Source organism: Microcaecilia unicolor, chromosome 9 (assembly GCF_901765095.1).
Source record: "Microcaecilia unicolor chromosome 9, aMicUni1.1, whole genome shotgun sequence".
NCBI lineage: Eukaryota > Metazoa > Chordata > Amphibia > Gymnophiona > Siphonopidae > Microcaecilia > Microcaecilia unicolor.
The window spans coordinates 8,845,626-8,863,900 of NC_044039.1; the positions used below are offsets into that span (position 1 = coordinate 8,845,626).

Genomic DNA, 18,275 nt, shown 5'->3' on the forward strand with positions numbered 1-18,275 from the left:
CACTTATTTAGACCTAACGTTAAGGCCCATTTTCACTTTTAAAAGTTCAAAATAGTAGAACATGTGTAGAAATAATCTATCAACCATTCTTTCCTCTTTTGATTTCTTAAACTAAAAAATGTTCTGGCCCAGCTTGGCTGAAAATGTCCTGAAGAATCTCTTGTTTACCTGTCCGCTCTTGGGTGAAGGAATGATTTTCAAACTTGCCACTCTTTGTGGTTATTGTTACGTTGTAGAGTCGCCCAGGGATCAGGGAACTGAAGGAACATTCAGTGACAGATTTGGAAAGGGACAGAGACTGAACTGTCTTGTCCTTGTGAGTCAAGGTGACCAGGTAGCTATCCACATCTCCAGGAGCCAGCAGCCAGGACACAGTGAGGTAGTCGATTCGACCAAAGTTATTCACCATGACTCCGCTCACACTGGAGGGAACTATTAAACAACAGGAGAGGAAGAATCAGAGCTTGAAATGGTCTCCGCTACTGCTTTTCAAACAGGATTGGAATGGAAGACCAAATCGTTCAGTGGGGTTTGGAATGAAAATTAGAAGATAGCCCCTTACAGGCATAGGAGCCAACTTTTCAAAATTATTGGGGGTGCTAAGCCCAGTGGAAATAACCCTTCCTTGGACACATAAAAGGAATTTTCTCAATATTGGGGGTGGTCAAGCACCCACAGCACCCACAGAGACGGCTCCTATGCTTACAGGGGTAAAAGTATGTACAAAATGGTCCAGGTTTACCTTCTTATAGGAGAGGGAACTCCATGAAGCAGTATTTTACTCCTGGAAATAGCCTTGAAAACTGCTCTTTGTAAGTGCAAAAGTCATTGTGGACAAGGGAATGCAAGGTAGAGAATGACATGGGGACGGGGACAGAGCCCATGGAGATGGGGCGGGGACAAACCTTGTGGGGACAGGGAGGGGATGGGGACAAAATTTGTCCCCATGCCATTCTCTAATGCAAGGTCAAAAAATAAAGAACGGATACATTTATAGAACTGCATAAAGGGCGTTTTCCTCCCAAAACACAAAGGGGTAAATATTTAGCCAGTGGAGATGAGTGTTTTGCTGACCGCAGCCGGTGTTATTCCCAGATATTAAATGCTTGGCCATGTCTGGGCTTTGGCATTGAAAATCTGGTTTATGCAGAATGGGCTAACACAAGGCTGGTTAGGTCGATATTCAAAATTTAACCAGTTATGGGTTGCCGTATAAAGAAAGGGCTGTGCTTTATATGATACCATTAAAACAGTTATCCTGGCAGGGTAAGTGCTTAATATCGGCTCTTAACTAGCCAATTGCTGACTCCACCCCCGGAATGCCCCCATAATAGGAAACTGTTTGGGGCTATCTGCTAATTTTCAGCGGAGATAACCAAATAAGAGTCATTGAAAATTAGCGGATAGTCCTGAACAAACAATTTAACTGGCCAGCAGTCATTTTTGCTAGTTAAATTGTTTTGAATATTGATCAGAAAATACACTCAACGTGTAATTAAACTCTGGAATTCGCTTCCAGAGAATGTGGTAAAGGCGATTAGCTTAGCGGAGTTTTAAAAAGGTTTGGCCGGCTTCCTAAAGGAAAAGTCCATAGACTGTTATTAAATGGACGGGGAAAATCCACTATTTCTGGGATAAGCAGCATAAAATGTATTGAGCTTTTTCGGGGTCTTGCCAGGTATTTGTGACCTGGATTGGCCACTGTTGGAAACAGGATGCTGGGCTTGATGGACCTTTGGTCTTTCCCAGTATGGCAATACTTATGTACCTATCACATGTTCATTTTGAGAGTGACGTTGAATATATGGTTTAAGGTAAATGGCGTCACCGATGCTTAACTTAATCCAGTGACTGTGTCAAGTGAATATCAACTCCTATTCTTTGAATTAGACTAAAATGGTAACTGAACTCCTTCATCCAACACAACGACATGAAATACCATTTTTAATCTATGTGCCGTGTTTTCAAGCGCTTTGAGTGTTTTATTGTTTTTAATATAGTTTCTAGCATAACATTACACCAGTGGTTCCCAAATCTGGTCCTGGAGGCATCCCAGCCAGTCAGGTTTAAAGGATACCCACAATGAATATTCATGAGAGAGATTTGCATGTACTGCCTCCACTGCATACAAATCTCTCTCATGAATATTCATTGCGGATATCCCAAAAACATCACTGGCTGGGGTGCCTCCAGGACCAGCTTTGGGAACCAGTGCACATGTGAGTTTATCTTGTTGGGCAGACTGGATGGACCGTGCAGGTCTTTTTCTGCCGTCATCTACTATGTTACCCATCTAAAATACAAGATGTCGTATTTCTGGATTGAGCAGGTGTTTCAAAATATCTCTGAAATTCTGCAAATGTGGTCTAAACTCTGTTTATGTCCATTTGGATATTATTGTTTTGAATTTTGTCGTAAGAACGAAGGGGCCCTTTTACAAAGCGCTGGTAGCGTGCCAAATCGACACTTCTGCCCGGTTAGCGCGTCCACCTGGTGGTAATTTCGAAGTTGATGTGAGCTGTTTCCTGCAGTAGAAAATATTTTTCTATTTTCTACCACGGGGGCGTTCCCAGTGGTAATTGGCAGTGCAACCACATTGGCACGAGCTGGATGACTACCGTGTGTGTAGCGTGTGAGCCCTTACCGCTAGGTCAGTGGGCAGCGGAAAGGGCTCAGGCAGTAGATAGCCACATGCTACTTTTAATTCTAGCATACAGCCATTTACTGCCCCCATTAAAAAAAGCTTTTTTCCCAACCACGGTAAAAACGATGGCCCAGCACACGCCAAAAACATGTGCCCACACTACCGCAGGCCACTTTTTACCATGGCTTAGTAAAAGGACCCCATTAGAACATAAGAATAGCCATGCTGGGTCAGATCAGTGGTCCATCTAGCCCAGTATTCTGTTTCCAGCAGTGGCCCATTCTGTTTCTTGGTTTCGAATGCATCCTTTTAGGTTGTTCCGTATTCCACACTTTCATTTTCACATTTTTCACCATTTAAGCATGACTAGGAAATACAGCTGTGATTCACTCTGCTCTATGTTTGGATTCAGACAGACGGGCATAGACAACACCGATATCAGGATGCACTGCCTGGGGTCAGGCACTGCTATTTTGGAAGGTACTCAGGTGGGAAGAGAAGTCTGGAGGGCCTGGGGAGTCGCAGGGGGTGGGAGGTCCACTAGAGTACCAGGGATCTACTTTTGGGGTGCTGGGGTGAGGGGATCGAGAGGTCAGGGGTGGGAGATCAGGTCATAGGGGGTCTTTCTGAGGTGGGGGATTGGGAGATCAGAGTCTGGGGGCCCTGAGGGGGGTTATTAGCTGTTTTGTCCGATGGAAAGTGCTGCATCCAACACCTCCTCTTAGACCTGGCATTCAGGTTCCTGACTTGTGCTCACCATAAAGTTATCTGCAGTGGTTCTCTGCATCGGAGTGCAACCCCTAATAGCCTCCATTTTAACATAGTAACATAGTACCATAGTAGATGATGGCAGAAAAAGACCTGCACGGTCCATCCAGTCTGCCCAACAAGATAAACTCATATGTGCAACTTTTTGTGTATACCCTACCTTGATTTGTACCTGTCCTCTTCAGGGCACAGACCGTACAAGTCTGCCCAGCACTATCCCCGCCTCCCAACCACCAGCCCCGCCTTTCACCAACAGCTCTGGCACAGACCGTATAAGTCTGCCCAGCATTTTCCCCGCCTCCCAACCACCAGCTCTGCCTCCCACCACCGGCTCTGGAGTGTGCCGGTGTCTAACTCAAGGATTTTGCTTCCGTGCAAAACCTTTTTCTGCCTTGTGATCCATGAAGGTTGAGTGCAGACGTCAGGCTAATTGCGCACTTCCTTCTGCGATAGCGTTCTACATCGGCCCCTGTGACTTTACCCCTCAGCTACTCAACAGTCTTGAGAGAAGGAATGTAAATACAGTCAAAGGAAGGAAACATTAGAGATTCCTATTAAATGCTTAGATGAGAAAGAATTAGTCACAGCGGCCAGGAGCTCTGTGAAGCAGACAGGGGCTTTTCCTGGCACATCCTCTCACACTTCTGAGGCTGCGCTATTTATAGTTCCAGTAGACGACTTCTTATAAACATCTCCTATGTGATTGCTGCCATTTTTTGCATTCAGTGCAGCAGATGACGTGCTGAATACTCTAAGGCTGATGCCATGACTCTTTCGCCTTCAGAAAAGTCTAGACATGAGCACTTGTTACATCCTACATCAACCCTACCTGTCCTTCCCTCTGCCAGCACCTGCCGGGATGCCATTCCTCCACTGAACGTTGTGACCACCACGGAATAGAGACCCCCGCTCTTCAGGGACTGGAAGTGGTAGCTGTTAGTCTTGCTGGACACGGTCTCATTTTTAATGACGATGTTCTCATAAATTAGCAGGACCTGGTAGGAATCCATGTCCCCCACGGCTCCCGTCCAGCTGGTAAACAGGCTGCTGGTCGTCCCCTGGTTTGCTACATTCAGGTTGGTTACCTGAGCTGGAACTGCAGGGGAAAAATATCACAGTGAAAGCACAACTGCCCAAAAATGCTCCTGGGTCAGAACTTGATGAAAAATCAATGGAAGCTGCAAAGGGAATAAAAAAAAAAAGTGAAAATGAGTTGTCATTGTTAGATTCACACCTCCGCGTCCTACCTAAGAAGATGCAGAGCAATGAGGAAGCACAGAATAGTTCCTCAGGGTCATTGCTATGTTTCTAGGTCAGGTTTAGAGTGATTCAGGCACTAGAAGAAACCGTGATGAATGAACACACTCAGAGGGTGATTTCATAACAGTATTTTCACATGTACATGTGTGAACTGCCTCTTATAAAATGATCTCAAAAGTAGACGTATGTGCACTGACTAGAACAAGCAGGGCTTTTTTTGAGAGGGTACTTGGGGGTACTGAGTACCAGCACCTTTTCCATTGTCTGCTAAAATTGACCCCAGGTCCCCGAGTTTTAATGAAAAACCTCAGGCTCTACACACCAATTCTGCTTTGTCATAGATTCTGTGACTGGTTGCAGGGGGCCTGGCTATTGTGGGGAGGGTCCCTCAGTGATCACGTCACCCCTGAAGGGTGGCCTGGCATTTGAGTACCGGGCACCTTTTTCGTTAGATAAAATGCACTGAGAACAAGCATACGTTTACATGATCCAGGGATAGTAGGCACATTCTGGGTCAGGTTTCAGGTAGAGTGCAGGCAGTAGAGAAGTGCATAACAGTGCCCAGGTGCAAATCCATGAAATGTAGGTGGTGTAGGGCTTCTCGAGGTTAACCTCATGCAACGGTCTCCCTGTCCAGCTGCATCAGCCTGTGTCACTCTATGGTCACTCATTTTACATGGTGTGTAATACTTTATATGTATGTCAGAGTTTGATTTGTCCTTGCCATTCTCAGGGCACAGACCATAGAAGTCTGCCCAGCACTGTTCTTGTACTAAAAGTTCTGAAGATTCTGGAATCCTAAAGAGTTACAAGATTCCGGAATCCCAATTAGTAGCAACATTCCATGAAGAACCCCAAAGAGTAACATAGTAAATGACAGCAGATAAAGACCTGTACTGTCCATCCAGTCTGTATGTGATACTTTATATGTATACCCGAGTTTGATTTGTCCCTGCCTTTCTCAGGGCACAGACCGTAGAAGTCTGCCCAGCACTGTTCTTGTACTAAAAGTTCTGAAGCTTCTGGAATCCTAAAGAGTTACAAGATTCCGGAATCCCAATTAGTAGCAACATTCCATGAAGAACCCCAAAGAGTAATATAGTAAATGACAGCAGATAAAGACCTGTACTGTCCATCCAGTCTGTATGTGATACTTTATATGTATACCTGAGTTTGATTTGTCCCTGCCTTTCTCAGGGCACAGACCGTAGAAGTCTGCCCAGCACTGTTCTTGTACTAAGTTCTGAAGATTCTGGAATCCTAAAGAGTTACAAGATTCCGGAATCCCAATTAGTAGCAACATTCCATGAAGAACCCCAAAGAGTAATATAGTAAATGACAGCAGATAAAGACCTGTACTGTCCATCCAGTCTGTATGTGATACTTTATATGTATACCTGAGTTTGATTTGTCCCTGCCTTTCTCAGGGCACAGACCGTAGAAGTCTGCCCAGCACTGTTCTTGTACTAAGTTCTGAAGATTCTGGAATCCTAAAGAGTTACAAGATTCCGGAATCCCAATTAGTAGCAACATTCCATGAAGAACCCCAAAGAGTAATATAGTAAATGACAGCAGATAAAGACCTGTACTGTCCATCCAGTCTGTATGTGTTACTTTATATGTATACCTGAGTTTGATTTGTCCCTGCCTTTCTCAAGGCACAGACCGTAGAAGTCTGCCCAGCATTGTTCTTGTGCTAAGTTCTGAAGCTAACGTCGAAGCCCCTTAAAATTTACACTCCAGCCCGTGCCTACCTGCCACCTAAAAACTAGACATCTCCCTATGGAATTACCCTCTTAAGGCCCTATCTGGAGCTCAAGGCTTTGGATCCACATAGTGAATAAACTGGTAATTAAATGCCCTGTCTAACATAGTAGATGATGACGGCAGAAAAAGACCCGCACGGTCCATCCAGTCTGCCCAACAAGATAAACTCGTATGTGTATACCTTACCTTGATTTGTACCTGTCTTTTTCAGGGCACAGACCGTATAAATCTGCCCAGCAGTATTTCCCGCCTCCCAACCACCAGTCCCGCCTCCCATCACCAGCTCTGGCACAGACCGTACAAGTCTGCCCAGCAGTATTTCCCGCCTCCCAACCACCAGCCCCACCTCCCTTCTCCATCACAGATCGTATAAGTCTGCCCAGCAGTATTCCCCGCCTCCCAACCACCAGTCCCACCTCCCTTCTCCATCACAGACCGTATAAGTCTGCCCTTGATTTGTAACTGATTATTGCAATTATAGGCTAGAACTTGTTTGCTTCATACATGTAAAAGGAGCAGCTGAACTTTCGTAAGGATCGTGACAGTGGCTCACTGAGGGGTCCTTTTACTAAGGTGTGCCGAAAAATGGCCTGCGCTGGTGTACACGCATGTATTGGACGCACGCAGGTCCATTTTTCACCACATCTGCAGAAAAGGTCTCTCTTTTTTTTTTGGCTGAAAATGGATGTGCGGCAAAAAGAAAATCGGTGCGTGTCCATTTTGGACCTAAGACCTTACCGCCACCCATGCGTTAACCAGGTGGTAATTGTCAGCGTGCGTACAATGCCGATTACTGCACGGTTAGCGCCTTGTGCCAGAAAATAAAAAAATATTTTCTGGTGCACGTGGTGGATGCTCGTGAAAAATGAAATTACCACCAAGACCATGTGGTAGTCAGGTGGTAGTTCAAAATAGAACGTGCGTACACATCTACGCGGCTTAGTAAAAGGGTCCCTGAATAATTTGGGAAGTTTACTGGCAGGTGTTATATGTAAAAAAATAAAGAAGAAAGATATTAAGATATTAAGCAGATATCTAGACCACACTCACGGTGCTAAAATATCAATATTAATTTTGTCTATTAGAGCAGCCATATTTGGAGTGTTACTACTACTACTACTTAACATTTCTAAAGTGGTACTAGGGTTACGCAGCGCTGTACAATTTAACATGGAAGGTCAGTCCTTGCTCAAGGAGCTTACAATCTAAAGACAAGTGTACAGTCAAAAGACAAGTGTAGAGTCAGTCTGATAGGGCATACTATATTTCACGAAAGGTTAGGTACCGAAAGCAGCATTGAATAGGTGAGTTTTAAGCAGAGATTTGAAGATGGGTAGGGAGGGGGCTTGGTGTAGGGGTTGAGGAAGATTGTTCCAGGCATAGGGTGAGGCAAGGCAGAATGAGCGGAGCCTGGAGTTGGCAGTGGTGGAGAAGGGAACTGAAAGGAGGGATTTGTCCTCTGAGCGGAGGTTACGGGCGGGAACATAGGGGGAGATGAGGGTAGAGAGGTAGTGAGGAGCCGCAGACCGGGTGCATTTGTAGGTAAGGAGGAGAAGCTTGAATTGTATGTGTTCAGACTACTGAGACATTTCCGACATTTCAATTGATGTTTTAGCACCGTGAGTGTGGTCTAGATATCTGCTTTATATATAGGCAAAGACCTTTGATGCAGGCATTGTGCTGAAACACGGCCGTGTTAGGTCAGTTATTAATAAAGTCTTCATACTTGGACTTGTGCCTCAGTTCTGATTTTGGTCATCTCTGCTATTTGGTTTTCCTTGCCAGTGTTATACGTAATCACATTAGACTCAAGCAGGTCCAGTGGCGTAGCGGGGGGGGGGGGGCTGCCACCCGGGGCGGGGTGGTTCGCCGTTGCACCCCCCCCTGGGTGCAGCACGATGACACCCCCTCCCCCCTCCCAGCTCCCGCACCCTACCTTTAAAAAGAATATCGAGAGGCGAGGCGCAGCGCCTCGCGCCTGCCCTGCACGTAAAAGAAATGTGGACCATCGGGCCTTCTGTCGCTCTGTCTGTCCCGCCCTTGCGGAAATAGGATGTTGCGTCAGCGGAGGGCGGGACAGATAGAGCAAGGGAAGACCCGACGGTCCACATTTCTTTTACGGGCAGGTGCGAGGCATTGCGCCTCGCCTCCCGATATTCTTTTTAAAGGTAGGGTGAGGGAGCTGGTCGGGGGGGGGGGGTGTCGATTCGCCGAGGGGGGGGAGCTGGTGGGGAGCACCCCCCCTGAGCTGACACCCGGGGCGGACCGCCCCTCCCGCCCCCTTCCCTTGCTACGTCACTGAGCAGGTCACTCTTGGTTAGAAGAAGAAAACAGAGGATACTGCTGGTGGTACCTGTTCGTCCTTCCACTGAAGTCCAGTTGCTTAAGTCTCCGCTGATGCTTGTGATGGTGGCTGTGTACTTTCTTCCAGGAACCAAGTCAGTGAACGTGAACTCTTTGGCATCCTTGGCCAGAGCTTTGTTTATGATCGTGAGGTCCCTGTCTCCCAGCGAGACAACGCAACTGTCCCACTCCGCCACCGGGTTCATCCACATAATGCTCATTGAGGTCTCATTCACATGCTTCACACGGAGCTGCAGGACAGGCTGTGGGGCTGAGAGGAGAACAAGGTCTCAGCAGTGGGGAAAAAGGAGAATGCCATTGACAGATGCCTCTGACCTTGGAAACGAGAGTGTAGGTACTGACGAGCCCGGGCCTGTCCACTTTCACCTCAGGGTCACCGAGCAGTGGTGCACCATTGGTGTACTGGTGGGGATCCCTGAGCCTCACCTGCTGAAAACATCAGAAAAGTTATTAACCCTTCTCTTAAACCGTGGCAGTTGGCTGTCCAAGTTGGCAAAGCTGGCACCATATTCATGCTCAGTTCTCACATATACTCAGTTTATGCATGAGAATTTAGCATGTATGAGAGTTGGCATCAACTGTCATGGCTTTCAAACAGGTGGTCTGTTGATGTCTTCAGCTGGAGGGGTTTGAGGATCCTCACCAACTAAGGTATTTAATTTTAAAGTTTGATGAGGGAGCATTGGGGAGGGGCAAGGAGGGGAGAGGAAACACATGGCCCACCAAAACTACCGATTAGCCCACCCAAAACTTGATTTCAGGCTATGCTTTGAACACTGTATGAAGTCAAGTGCTCCGTTATTTGGAGGAAACACCGACAGTCTTGCATTAGAGGTAACTAGAAGAAGGCCTTATACAGATCAATATTCATCCGCCATGGCCAGCATATTTTTAAAATGTTGTCTGTGATGGTGAAAAACAATCTGAGCAGTCAGTGGCACGAAATATTTGATTTGATTTATTTACTTGATATACTGCTAATTACAAAATCTGTTAAAGCGGATAGAACGGCGACTACTGGTATTATCCCGGTAACTAAGACAGACTTCATCCTGTCCTATGTTATCTGAATAAGTTACTACTCGCCAGATAATTTCAGGGACTACCCAACTCTTTCCTGGCAATATTCAGATAATGCTGGAGCGGTCAGTAATGATTTTTCATGATATTATTTGGTTAACACTGTTGAAAATTGCTAGAAGACACAGCTAGTGGCACTTATCCAGAATTTTTATTTTATTTATTTTTCTTACATTTGTACCCTGCGCTTTCCCACTCATGGCAGGCTCAATGCGGCTTACATGGGGCAATGGAGGGTTAAGTGACTTGCCCAGAGTCTCAAGGAGCTGCCTGTGCCTGAAGTGGGAATGGAACTCAGTTCCTCAGGAACAAAGTCCACCACCCTAACCACTAGGCCACTCCTCCACTGTTGCTACTATTTGAGATTCTACATGGAATGTTGCTATTCCACTAGCAACATTCCATGTAGAAGTCGGCCCTTGCAGATCACCAATGTGGCCGCGCAGGCTTCTGCTTCTGTCAGATTCACAGAAACAGAAGCCTGCGCAGCCTTCTACATGGAATGTTGCTATTGGAATAGCAACATTCCATGTAGAATCTCCAATAGTAGCAACATTCCATGTAGAATATCCAATAGTATCTATTTTATTTTTGTTACATTTGTACCCTGCGCTTTCCCACTCATGGCAGGCTCAATGCGGCTTACATGGGGCAATGGAGGGTTAAGTGACTTGCCCAGAGTCTCAAGGAGCTGCCTGTGCCTGAAGTGGGAATGGAACTCAGTTCCTCAGGAACAAAGTCCACCACCCCAACCACTAGGCCACTCCTCCACTGTTGCTACTATTTGAGATTCTACATGGAATGTTGCTATTCCACTAGCAACATTCCATGTAGAAGTCGGCCCTTGCAGATCACCAATGTGGCCGCGCAGGCTTCTGCTTCTGTCAGATTCACAGAAACAGAAGCCTGCGCAGCCTTCTACATGGAATGTTGCTATTGGAATAGCAACATTCCATGTAGAATCTCCAATAGTAGCAACATTCCATGTAGAATCTCCAATAGTATCTATTTTATTTTTGTTACATTTGTACCCTGCGCTTTCCCACTCATGGCAGGCTCAATGCGGCTTACATGGGGCAATGGAGGGTTAAGTGACTTGCCCAGAGTCTCAAGGAGCTGCCTGTGCCTGAAGTGGGAATGGAACTCAGTTCCTCAGGAACAAAGTCCACCACCCCAACCACTAGGCCACTCCTCCACTGTTGCTACTATTTGAGATTCTACATGGAATGTTGCTATTCCACTAGCAACATTCCATGTAGAAGTCGGCCCTTGCAGATCACCAATGTGGCCTCGCAGGCTTCTGCTTCTGTCAGATTCACAGAAACAGAAGCCTGCGCAGCCTTCTACATGGAATGTTGCTATTGGAATAGCAACATTTCATGTAGAATCTCCAATAGTAGCAACATTCCATGTAGAATCTCCAATAGTATCTATTTTATTTTTGTTACATTTGTACCCCACACTTTCCCACTCATGGCAGGCTCAATGCGGCTTACATGGGGCAATGGAGGGTTAAGTGACTTGCCCAGAGTCACAAGGAGCTGCCTGTGCCTGAAGTGGGAATCGAACTCAGTTCCTCAGTTCCCCAGGACCAAAGTCCACCACCCTAACCACTAGGCCACTCCTCCACAGAATAGCAGGTTATCTTATCTGGATACTTGTTTTTAAGTACCAGGCCCTGAGATTTATTTGAAACTTTTTTCCTGCTCCTTTGGGCTTAATCAGAACCATAACAATACGAGCCTTTCTTGTCAACGACTCTGTGGCTTTGCTCCATTTCTTTACCTTCTCTTGCATGTAGTCCAGTCATTGCGGTGACAGTGTTAAGGCAGGGTTTACACACTGTGGCTCCCTTAAGAACCCAATGTCCCTGCATCCTAGGTCTAGCCAGTAGTAGCCGCTCTTTCACACCCTTGGGGGCTGTGAAAGTGGCCTCTGCAGCATCTCGATATCATGAAATTTCTAGGGTTAGATCCAGACGTACTGAAACACCAAGGATCATCACTGATACATCAAACAATTACAACTATTAACTGCCCTTCATGGTAGCATAAAATGTTTCAATATACTTGGGAAACAAGCCCCTTTCTACACAATCTGGCTTCATGTGTCTTTTTTTAGGAAGATAACACATTTTTACATAGTAATATAGTAAGTGATGGCAGATAAAGACCTGTACGGTCCATCCAGTCTGCCCAACAAGATAAACTCATTTTACATGGTATGTGATACTTTATATGTATACCCGAGTTTGATTTTTCCTTGCCTTTCTAAGGGCAAAGACCGTAAAAGTCTGCCCAGCACTGTTCTTCAACTTTCCATATCTATTCAGTTACGATCAGGGCGTAGACCGTAGAAGTCTGTCCAACACCGGTTTTGCTTCCCAATAACTGCTGTTGCCACCCATTCTCTGCTAAGATTTCGTAGATTCATTCCTTCTAAACATGATTCCTTTGTGTTTATCCCATGCATGTTTGAATTCCATTACTATTTTCATCTCCATCACCTCCCGTGGGAAGGCATTCCATGTATCTACCACCCTTTCTGTGAACAAATACTTCCTGACATTACTCCTGAGTCTGCCCCCCTTCAACCTCAAGTCAAGTCCTCTAGTTCTACCACCTTCCCTTCTTATTTTTCTGGTGTAACTCTTCAGACACAATCATCTGCTGTTCAGATCAACCATTTCACTCTCTCCTGCAACCTCGAAAAATTTCCTATCAGGTCATCTGCCTCTTTCTCTTGTTAAAAAGCCTAAACATGATGCTACAAGTGCCTGGCCACTCACCTGTCCTGCCCTTGCAGTAAGCAGCATTTTGTAAGTTTCCACTCTCTACGATGACCGCTGCCTCGTACTGTCTCCCTGAGATGAGCCCCAGGTCTGGGGTGATGAATTCTCTTCTCTGTCTCTCGACGGTGGTGTTCAGGAGTACAGTGGAGTGATTAAGCAGAAGGATGCGATACTTGTCCCAGTCTCCAAAAGGGGGCAGCCAGCTTATTCTGAGAGATCTCAACCAGCCATTATTGATTGCCTTCAAATCTGAGACTTTTTGGGGAACTGAAACAGAGAAGAATGAGACAGTGAAATGTATGGTCAAACTGGTCAATATCAAAAGGAGTAAAAGCATGGGCCGGAAATAGATAAGAAGTGTTCAACCTCCATTTTAGCAAGCTTCTGTATTCTGCAATATGAGTTGTATCCTCACCCACTTGGTCAGATCAAGGTGCTGTCGTTCTGAGGGCTGGAACCCGTGGAGGGGCATAATCGAAAGGGACGCCCAAGTTTTGCTGAGGACGTCCTCGCAAAACGTCCCGGTAAAGGGGCAGGGAAACCCATATTATCGAAATAAGATGGATGTCCATCTTTCATTTCGATAATACGGTCGGGGACGCCCAAATCCTGAAATTTAGGTCGTCCTTAGATATGGTCATCCCTAGACTTGGTCGTTTCTGATTTTCGGCAATAATGGAAACCAAGGACGCCCATCTCAGAAACGAGCAAATGCAAGCCTTTTGGTCATGGGAGGAGCCAGCATTCGTAGTGCACTGGTCCCCCTCACATGCCAGGACACCAACCAGGCACCCTAGGGGGCACTGCAGTGGACTTCAGAAATTGCTCCCAGGTACATAGCTCCCTTACCTTGTGTGCTGAGCCCCCCAACCCCCCCCCCCCCACCAAACCCACTACCCACTACTGTACACCACTACCATAGCCCTTAGGGGTGAAGGGGGCACCTAGATGTGGGTACAGTGGGTTTCTGGTGGGTTTTGAAGGGCTCACATTTACCACCACAAGTGTAACAGGTAGGGGGGGGATGGGCCTGGGCCCGCCTGCCTGAAGTACACTGCACCCACTAAAACTGCTCCAGGGACCTCCATACTGCTGCGATAGACCTGACTGAGTATGACATTTGAGGCTGGCATAGAGGCTGGCACAAAAGATTTTTAAAGATATTTTTGAGGGTGGGAGGAGGTTAGTGACCACTGGGGGAGTACAGGGAGTCATCCCCGATTCCCTCCAGTGGTCATATGGTCAGTTCGGGCAACGTTTTGTGGCTTGGTCATATGAAAAACAGGACCAGGTAAAGTCGTCCAAGTGCTCGTCAGGGACGCCCTTTTTTTTCCCATTATGGGTCGAGGACGCCCATGTGTTAGCCACGCCCAAGTCCCGCCTTCATTACGCCTCCAACACGCCCCCATGAACTTTGGTCGTGCCCACGATGGAAAGCAGTTGGGGACGCCCAAAATCGGCTTTCGATTATGCCGATTTGGGCGACCCTGTGAGAAGGACGCCCATCTTCTGATTTGTGTCGAAAGATGGGCATCCTTCTCTTTCGAAAATAAGCCTGAGTAGACAGATGTGGTAGCCGTGTTAGATAAGCCTGATAGTCTTCTCAGATTTATTCGTGAGGAGTTTTTCATCATATAATTACTCCCTCAGATAAAACATGTGGTGACTGACTATCCACTCACTCTGCAAACCCTGTAACTTAGACCAGTTCTTCATATCTTATTCAACTGCACATATAAATTGCCTTCAGTTTAGCCACCCATCTATATATCCCAATGACTGTGTATTACCCATCTTGCCCCTCATCTACCTATTAAGATGTTCCATTGTGTTGTAGGAAAGCATTGGCATCATATCTATGTTATTTGAATGTTCTAAAGCCTGCTTATTAGGTGTTTCATTAGTATTATGCTGACATTGTATTATATCTGTTATTTGAATTTCAGTGCTGTCAGATGTGTATATTTCTGATACTGTATCTTGTTAGTCTTTTTATTAGGTTTTAATTTGCTTTTCTCAAGTTTACCTCATTGATTGTATTTATGGTTCTATCTGATCATTTTACTATTTTTATGCTGTTAACATAATTGTAAGTTTTATGTTAAACTGTACCTGCTGTACACCGCCTTGGGTGAATCTCTTTTTATAGGTGGTTAATAAATCCCAACAAATAAATCAATAAAGGCAATGACTTAAAATACTCAAAATCCACAGAACTGAATAAACTTGAAAAAAAAAAAAAAAAAGAGTCAAATCAAGCATTTTTGGGTCACAACTTTGACAATTTACGAACGAATTTTTAGTAAATCTCTGAAGACCTATCTCTTCAACAAGGCATACCACAATGATCAATAACTGAAATTGTAACACATCACCACTCTACCTTATAGTCTGAATGTTTTCTTACTATATCTGTTTGCTTAATTCAATTATGTCATCCATGTTCTCTATGTAACACCAATTGTGTCTTTTACTCTGGAATGGCGAATGCCATGATGGATCATTGTAAGCCACATTGAGCCTGCAAATAGGTGGGAAAATGTGGGATGCAAATGCAACAAATAAAATAAATATAAAATAAAAAGATGAACTAACAGATTTAGTGTGCGCTAATGATAAGATACTCATAGGAATATAGTAGGCATCTTATCATTTAGTGCACCTTAGTAAAAGCACTTGCTGCATGGCCATTTCGGGAGGAGGGGAGCGGGAGGAATCCCTTACCGCCGTGGCACTAACCGGGCAGCATGCGGCACTGCTCAATTACCACCGGGTACATCTGGTGCTACAAAAAAATGTTATAGTGTTGGCTATGACGGCGCGCAAGGGGTGGGGAGAACTGCTGGACTGCTGCGGTAGCCCTGCGGTACTTCCTGTTTAGCGAGCGCTAAGCCTGCGTTGGGCTTACCGCTGTTCTGTAAAAGGGGCCCACAGAGACTAGGAAGAGGACCTGATATCCCCACCCCCAACATCTGTCCCTTTAGCAAGGCCACCGTGAAGACCTTAAACTTCTCGGATAGAAGGGATTAAATTTATGAAATGATATTGGCTCCCAATAAAAGAACAAATTGCGTTCCAAGTTTGCACCCTGGTCCATAAAATCGTTTACGGTGAAGCCCCGGTCTATATGTCAGACCTCATAGACTTGCCAACCAGGAACACAAAAAGGTCAACACGCACATTCTTGAACCTTCACTACCCCACTTGCAAAGGAGTTAAATATAAATCAACCTATACATCCAGATTCTCCTACATAAGTGCGCAACTATGGAACGCACTACCAAAATGTCATAAAAACAGTGCACGACCTAACAGTCTTCCAAAAATCACTGAAAACTAACCTGTTCGAAAAGGCATACCACAATGATCCATCCTAAGCACTACCACTAGATTTCTTATGCCGGAATGAACTTTCTATATCTAAATGTCTAACTTACTCTATAATTTACTCTACCATTTATGAACTCTAATGCAATACCACTCTGTAATCTATTTTATCATTTATGAACCTTAATGCACTATCACTTTGTATTTCTCAATCCAGAAATGGCGATCGCCATCACAGCATAATGCAAGCCACATTGAGCCTGCAAATAGGTGGGAAAATGTGGGATACAAATGCAACAAATAAATAAATAATTAAATATAAGTGGGTAAACAATTACCTGTCCTTCCAGCTGTGGTTTTGTCAGTGAATAATCCACCGCTGACAGTACTGGCATTAATATGATACAGTCGGCCTGAAGCTAAACCTCGAAAGGTGACCTCGGTGACTCCTGCCTGTAAGGTTTTCCTTTCTTTGACGGCCCCATTGTGGGACAGTGTGACGTTGTAGAAATCGATGCTGCCTGGAGGCCTCTGCCAGGTGACTTTCAACGAATCCAAACTGCCGTCGTTAATCACTTTCAGATCGGAGACTTCTGCAGGAGCTTAATAAAAGTAAGAAAATACAAGAATATTATAAAAATAATAAAAAGGAAACTGAGCACACTGCACGGTTTCCACGTTGTGTTTTCATTTCACCTTGCCAATATCTCTTTCTCTTCAGATAAGAGATCACTCTGAGTCCTGGAAAAATACAGAATAGCCGCAAAACTTTACTGGCCAAGTATTTTAAAGGTTGGTTCAGGTGATTTATAAAGTCGCATGACAATAAAACACCGGCAGGCTTCAACACATCAGCCACACTGTGTCATATGGAAAGTCAATTGACTAAGCCTCAACTTTGATAATCCACTGAAACAAAAATGACCACGTCCACATTTTGGTGCTTTGCTATCTTAAAAGTCTTAAAGTCTTAAAGTCTGCCCAGCCCTATCCCCGCCTCCCAACCACCAGCCCCTGCCTCCCGATCTTGACTAAGCTCCTGAGGATCCATTCCTTCGGCATAGGATTCCTTTATGCTTATCCCACGCATGTTTGAATTCCGTTACCGTTTTCATTTCCACCACCTCCCGCGGGAGGTCATTCCAAGCATCCACTACTCTCTTCGTGAAAAAATACTTCACTGGATGATCTTTAAGATTTGTCATTCTTGTTAATTCTACTATATTATTATCATTTAATGCATTGTACTATCATGAGCTTTGGATGTATATTTAATGTAATGTAATCTGAACTTGTTGTCAATTAATGTTTTATATGAGCCATATTGAGCCCAAACTTACTCGGGGATAATGTGGGTACAGATATAATAAATAAATAAATAAATATGATTCCTGCATCCTTATAACAAACATTCATAACTTGAAATGTGCGAATCTACAGTTGAAATTGACAACCCAGTGAAAAGGCCTTCCTTGGTCCTTAGGCCTACACATATTTGGTCCACAATTTACTTTACGTAGATTGACGGCATGTCGCTGCAACTTACCTGTTCTAATTAATTTAACATATTGGTTGTAAAGTCCAGCGGCCTCAGTCATGATAGTGAAGTTATACAGGTGTCCGGGTGCAAGTCCGTGAAAAGTGTAGGAGGTAGAGAGCTTCCCAAGGATAACCTCATGCAGTGGGTTCTCTTTGTCCAGCAGTACCAGCCTGTATTGGTCAACAATGCCAGCACCAGGCAACCAACTGACATGGGCTACGTTAGTCGTGCTGAATGCTTGAACAGCTTTCACTGGTGATGGAACTGGTGAAAGAAAAGACAATCCAGGCAAATAATAAATGACTGAAGTGTATAGTATATCATGGCTGGAATGATATTCCCTGCTTCATGTCACCAGTCTTATAAAGCAGGTTCTGGAATATTCTTCCTCCTGTTTTTGTCTGTTATACAGGCTGGGTGGAATTTTTGGAAGTCTTTTTTGTTGTGGCTATGTGGCTAGCTGGGTGTGTGGTCCGGGCAGAGTGTGGATAAAGTTCACAAGTATGAGCATTGATTATAAAATACTAATCAATTCACTTACATGCAAACCTTACGCATGAACATTTACAATGACTCTTGAGCAGGAGTTTAATCAAGACATATAGGGCTCCTTTTACTAAGCCTTGTAAGCATCTATGCGCGCCCAATGCACACCAAAATGGAGTTAGCGCACGGCTCTCGTGGTAATTTCATTTTTGGCGCGCGTCTGATACGTGCGGATGAAAAATAATTTT

The 18,275-nt window shown here is 45.0% G+C and overlaps 1 protein-coding gene across 2 annotated transcripts in view; it reads right to left on the minus strand.

The window, feature by feature from the left end:
- PTPRB (protein tyrosine phosphatase receptor type B) overlaps positions 1-18,275 on the minus strand; it is a 136,634-nt gene that overhangs the window by 54,708 nt on the left and 63,651 nt on the right. For both annotated transcript variants that reach the window (XM_030214108.1, XM_030214109.1), the window contains 6 exons: positions 17,548-17,805; positions 16,340-16,603; positions 12,672-12,941; positions 8,793-9,053; positions 4,242-4,508; positions 169-432 (listed from right to left, as the gene is read on the minus strand). In XM_030214108.1, coding sequence (XP_030069968.1) covers positions 169-432; positions 4,242-4,508; positions 8,793-9,053; positions 12,672-12,941; positions 16,340-16,603; positions 17,548-17,805 — 1,584 coding nt within the window. The remainder of the gene's footprint in view (positions 1-168; positions 433-4,241; positions 4,509-8,792; positions 9,054-12,671; positions 12,942-16,339; positions 16,604-17,547; positions 17,806-18,275) is intronic.